Source organism: Triticum aestivum, chromosome 3B (assembly GCF_018294505.1).
Source record: "Triticum aestivum cultivar Chinese Spring chromosome 3B, IWGSC CS RefSeq v2.1, whole genome shotgun sequence".
NCBI lineage: Eukaryota > Viridiplantae > Streptophyta > Magnoliopsida > Poales > Poaceae > Triticum > Triticum aestivum.
The window spans coordinates 630720482-630726044 of record NC_057801.1 but is presented as its reverse complement, the minus strand read 5'-3'; the positions used below and the strand labels follow the sequence as shown (position 1 = coordinate 630726044).

General features: G+C 53.4%; 1 protein-coding gene across 1 annotated transcript; it reads right to left on the bottom strand.

Moving 5' to 3' along the window:
* Positions 1-2247: 2247 nt before the first annotated feature.
* Positions 2248-5240, bottom strand: LOC123071367 (heat shock cognate 70 kDa protein). The gene is made up of 2 exons (XM_044494907.1): positions 4783-5240; positions 2248-4200 (listed from the first exon to the last, which is right to left on the bottom strand). Exons 1-2 carry the CDS (start codon positions 4994-4996, stop codon positions 2456-2458), a joined length of 1959 nt encoding a protein of 652 aa, XP_044350842.1. The 5' UTR covers positions 4997-5240; the 3' UTR covers positions 2248-2455.
* Between the last annotated feature and the right edge of the window lie 323 nt (positions 5241-5563).

The following is a 5563-nucleotide window of genomic DNA, read 5'->3' as shown; positions in this document are numbered from 1 at the left end:
ACTTGCCGGTAACGAGATTGAACGAGGTATTGGGATACCGACGATCGAGTCTCGGGCATGTAACGTACCGATTGACAAAGGGAATAGTATACGGGGTTGCTTGAATCCTCGACATCGTGGTTCATCCGATGACATCATCGAGGAGCATGTGGGAGCCAACATGGGTATCCAGATCCTGTTGTTGGTTATTGACCTGAGAGCCATCTCGGTCATGTCTGCATGTCTCCCGAACCCGTAGGGTCTACACACTTAAGGTTCGGTGACGCTAGGGTTATTAGGAAGACTTGTATGTGAATACCGAATATTGTTCGGAGTCCCGGATGAGATCCCGGACGTCACGAGGAGTTCCGGAAGGGTTCGGAGGTAAAGATTTATATATGGAAAGTTGTCAAACGGACACCGAAAAGTTTCGGGGGCATATCGGTATTGTACCGGGGCCACCGGAAGGGTTCCGGGGGTCCACCGGGAGGGGCTACCCCTCCCGGGGGACACATGGGCTGCGTGGGGCAGGAGCCAGCCCTTGGAGGGCTGGGCGCCCCCCCCTTGGGCCCATGCGCCTAGGGTTGGGGGGGGGGGGGAACCCTAGAGGGGGCGCCCCCCTTTGCTTGGGGGGCAAGTTCCCCCTCCCTGGCTGCCGCCCCCCCTCTAGATCCCATCTAGAGGGGCCGGCCCCCCTTGCCCCTTCCCCTATAAATAGAGGGGTGAGGGGAGGGCTGCATACACAAGCCAAGGCGCAGCCCCTCGCCTTCCCAACACCTCTCCTTCTCCATCACGAGCTTGGCGAAGCCCTGTCGGAATGCTGCTTCTCCACCAATACCACGCCGTCGTGCTGCCGGTGGAGCTGTCTTCCTCAACCTCTCCTTCCTTCTTGCTGGATCAAGACGGAGGAGACGTCGCCCGTACCGTACGTGTGTTGAACGCGGAGGTGCTGTCCGTTCAGCACTTGGTCATCGATGATCTGAATCACGTCGAGTACGAATCCATCATCACCGCTCCCTCGAACGCTTCCGTACGCGATCTACAAGTGGTATGTAGATGCAAACTCACTCCCTTAGACTTGTTGCTTAGATGAACTCATAGATGGATCTTGATGAAACCGTAGGAAAAATTTTAATTTTCTGCAACGTTCCCCAACAAATATGGATAGTAGATATAGTTTTTTGTAATCTAAAAATATAAAAACAGCAAGGTAGCAAGTAACAAAAGTGAGCAAAACGGTATTGCAATGCTCGAAAACAAGGCCTAGGTTTCATACTTTCTCTAGTGCAAGTTTTCTCAACAATGATAACATAATTAGATCATATGACAAACCCTCAACGTGCGATAAAAGTCACTCCACAGTTCCTATCGCGGAGAACATAAGATGAAATTGCTTGTAGGGTTAATCCATTGAGCTATTCCTATAAGTGTCACAAACAACCCTAGAGTTTGTAGTAAAATAACACCATATGATACACATCAATCAACCCTAATATCACCTAGATACTCCAATGTCACCACAAGTAACCGTGGGTCAATTATACGATATGCATCAAACAACTTCAGATTCATAATATTCAACCCAACACGAAGAACCTCAAAGAGTGCCCCAAGATTCCTACCAGAGAAACAAGGACAAAAACGTGCATCAACCCCTATGCATAGATTACGTCAATGTCACCTCGAGAATCAGCGAGTTGAGTGCCAAAACATACATCAAGTGAATCAATAAAACACCCCATTGTCACCACGGGTATCCTACGCAAGACATACATCAAGTGTTCTCAAATCCGCAATAGTATTCAATCCGATAATAGTGAAACCTCAAAGGTAAAACTCAATTCATCAGAAGAACGTAGAGGTGGAGAAACACCATATGATCCAACTATAATAACAAAGCTCCCGGTACATCAAGATCGTGCCATATCAAGAATACGAGTGAGAGAGGGAGAGGTCAAACACATAGCTACTGGTACATACCCTCAGCCCCGAGGGTGAACTACTCCCTCCTCTTCATGGAGAGCGCCGGGATGATGAAGACGACCATCGGTGATGGTTTCCCCCTCCGACAGGGTGCCAGAACGGGCTTCCGATTGTTTTTTCGTTGCTACAAAGGTTTGCGGCGGCGGAACTCCCGATCTAGGTTTCTTTCTGGGGTTTCTGGATTTATAGCAACACATGACAGTGCAGTAGAGGATAATGCGAGCGATTGCACACGTCTGCAGTTGGTGTTACGTTTCCGCCGGCCGGTGACTCATTTCGCAAAAATAAAAGAAAGATAATACTTATGATCCAAGCAAACACCGATACAACGCCGGCTACATAAATCGATCCAAGTTCAGGATTACATCAACACTGACATCCATCCAAAGTTCCCCCTCTCCAAAATCTAAAAACGACGACACTTCACAAACTTAACACTCCAGAGTTCACACATTTGTACTCTCCCAGCCGCCAAATCACCACGGCCAGCAGCTTAATCGACCTCCTCGATCTTGGGCCCCGCACCGCTTCCCCCGGCCGGCGCATCCTCATCCATGCCGGCGGCACCGCCCATGCCTCCCATGTCGGCGCCAGCGCCCTGGTACATCTTGGCGATGATGGGGTTGCAGACGCCCTCCAGTTCCTTCATCTTGTCCTCGAACTCGTCCGCCTCCGCGAGCTGGTTGGTGTCGAGCCAGCTGATGGCGCCGTCGATGGCGTCCTCGATCTTCTTCTTGTCGTCGGCGGGGAGCTTGGACGCGATCTTGTCGTCCTTGACGGTGTTCCTCATGTTGTAGGCGTAGTTCTCCAGCGCGTTCTTGGCCTCCACCTTCTTCTTCAGCTCCTCGTCCTCGGCCTTGTACCGCTCCGCCTCCTGCACCATCTTCTCGATGTCCTCCTTGCTCAGCCGCCCCTTGTCGTTGGTGATGGTGATCTTGTTCTTCACGCCGGCGGTCTTGTCCTCGGCCGACACGTTCAGGATGCCGTTGGCGTCGATGTCGAAGCATACGGTGATCTGGGGCACGCCTCGGGGGGCCGGGGGGATGCCGGACAGCTCGAACTTGCCCAGCAGGTTGTTGTCCTTGGTCCGCGCGCGCTCGCCCTCGAAGACCTGGATCAGCACGCCCGGCTGGTTGTCCGAGTAGGTGGAGAAGATCTGCTCCTTCTTGGTCGGGATGGTGGTGTTCCGCGGGATGAGCGTCGTCATCACGCCGCCGGCGGTCTCCAGGCCGAGGGACAGCGGCGTGACGTCCAGCAGGAGCAGGTCCTGCACCTTCTCGTTGCCCTCGCCGCTGAGGATGGCGGCCTGGACGGCGGCGCCGTAGGCCACGGCCTCGTCGGGGTTGATGCTCTTGCACAGCTCCTTGCCGTAGAAGAAGTCCTGCAGCAGCTGCTGCACCTTGGGGATGCGGGTGGAGCCGCCGACGAGCACGACGTCGTGCACGGTGCTCTTGTCCATCTTGGCGTCGCGCAGGCACTTCTCCACGGGATCCATGCACTTCCGGAACAGGTCCATGTTGAGCTCCTCGAACCGGGCCCTGGTGATGGTCGAGTAGAAGTCGACGCCCTCGTACAGCGAGTCGATCTCGATGGTGGTCTGCGCGGTGGACGAAAGGGTGCGCTTGGCGCGCTCGCAGGCCGTGCGCAGCCGGCGCAGCGCGCGAGGGTTGCCGCTGATGTCCTTTTTGTGCTTGCGCTTGAACTCCTGGACGAAGTGGTTCACCATGCGGTTGTCGAAGTCCTCGCCGCCGAGGTGGGTGTCGCCGGCGGTGGCCTTCACCTCGAAGATGCCCTCCTCGATGGTGAGCAGCGACACGTCGAAGGTGCCGCCACCAAGGTCGAAGATAAGCACGTTCTTCTCGCCGGAGCTGCTGGCCTTCTTGTCCAGGCCGTAGGCGATGGCGGCGGCAGTGGGCTCGTTGATGATGCGCATCACATTGAGGCCGGCAATGACCCCGGCGTCCTTGGTGGCCTGCCGCTGCGAGTCGTTGAAGTAGGCCGGCACCGTGACGACAGCGTTCTTGATGGTGGTGCCGAGGTAGGCCTCACCGATCTCCTTCATCTTGATGAGCACCATCGAGGAGATCTCCTCGGCGGCGAACTGCTTCTCCTCACCCTTGTACTGGACGACGATCATCGGCTTGTCAGCAGGGCCTGGGATGACCTTGAACGGCCACAGCTTCATGTCGCTCTGCACGGACGGGTCGGTGAACCGCCTTCCGATCAACCGCTTGGCATCTGCGACAGAGATAGAGCAAGAATGTCAGTCCAACAGTTCGACTTGCGCTCAAATTAATCAAACTTATTTGGGCACAAAAAGCAAATAAGCAGAGCAACAGCTGAGTTTTGACAAGCTCCAAACAGGAAACTGAAATTTATCCACAATGTTGTCCTGCCCCCAAACAAATAGTTTCAACAGAAACAGCCAACCCAACAAGTTATCTTCCTTTCCATTGTTGACCCGTGAACAGGTTTCAACATAGAAATCTTAATCAGCAAAGTTTTTAGCAGAATCTTGTACTGGAACTAAGGGGACTTTAAACTAAGACCAGATTACTGCATATATTTCCGTCAGTTCTTCAAATACAGACAATGCCAGCAATCTCTGCTACTCGTTAAGCCCAGCAAACAAATTGATTTGCACTGCGATACTACTAGCGTCCTACGAGGAGTTGGATCCAAACAAAATCACATAAAAAACGCATACGCGCACATAATCATAACCGAGCACATTATTATCAACCGTAGCAGTACAAGCACGAACACGAGATGATCCATCTATCTAAGCTAGTAGAAGAGGAGTGGTGCAGGAGGACGTACCGAAGACGGTGTTGGTGGGGTTCATGGCGACCTGGTTCTTGGCGGCGTCGCCGATGAGGCGCTCGGTGTCGGTGAAGCCGACGTAGGAGGGCGTGGTGCGGTTGCCCTGGTCATTGGCGATGATCTCCACCCGGTCGTGCTGCCACACGCCCACGCACGAGTAGGTGGTGCCCAGGTCGATGCCGATCGCCGGGCCCTCTCCTCCCTTCGCCATGTCCTTCTCTCTAAGCTCGAACGGAACGGGGAAACAGGAACTCGAAGACGAAATCGGAGCTACGTAGAACTCTATATAGATCTGAGGGGAATCGCTTGATTGCTTGCTGCGAGTTGGGAATCGCGATGGAACTGATGGATCCAGGGACGGCCGGGGCGCGGATTTTATTTGGGATGCTGGGAATTTCGAGAATGTTCGGGAAGGGGCGCTCTGTTCTGGAGGCCGCTGGAGGGCGGTATGACGGTTGGCGTTGTAGAGGAAGAAACGCGGGCCGGTGAGACCAGCCTTTCACCCTGTCTCGTAGGTTCTACAGCGAACGGCTATGTTCTGGCGGCTGGGCTTTCTTGGTGGGCTGGGTTTTCTCCTTTCGGGTAAAAATATATGGCCCATTACTGTAGACCAGTCATACATTTTCTTTGCAAAATGTAAAAACGAAATCTGTGGTCATATGAAACTCATCTTGCTTTTCACTGCATATGTTTTTTGCTTCTCCTTTTGGGTAGCATATTGGAATCTGATAAGTATCAAACATTCGGTAAAAGTACATGGCAACTCCAAACGTTTTTT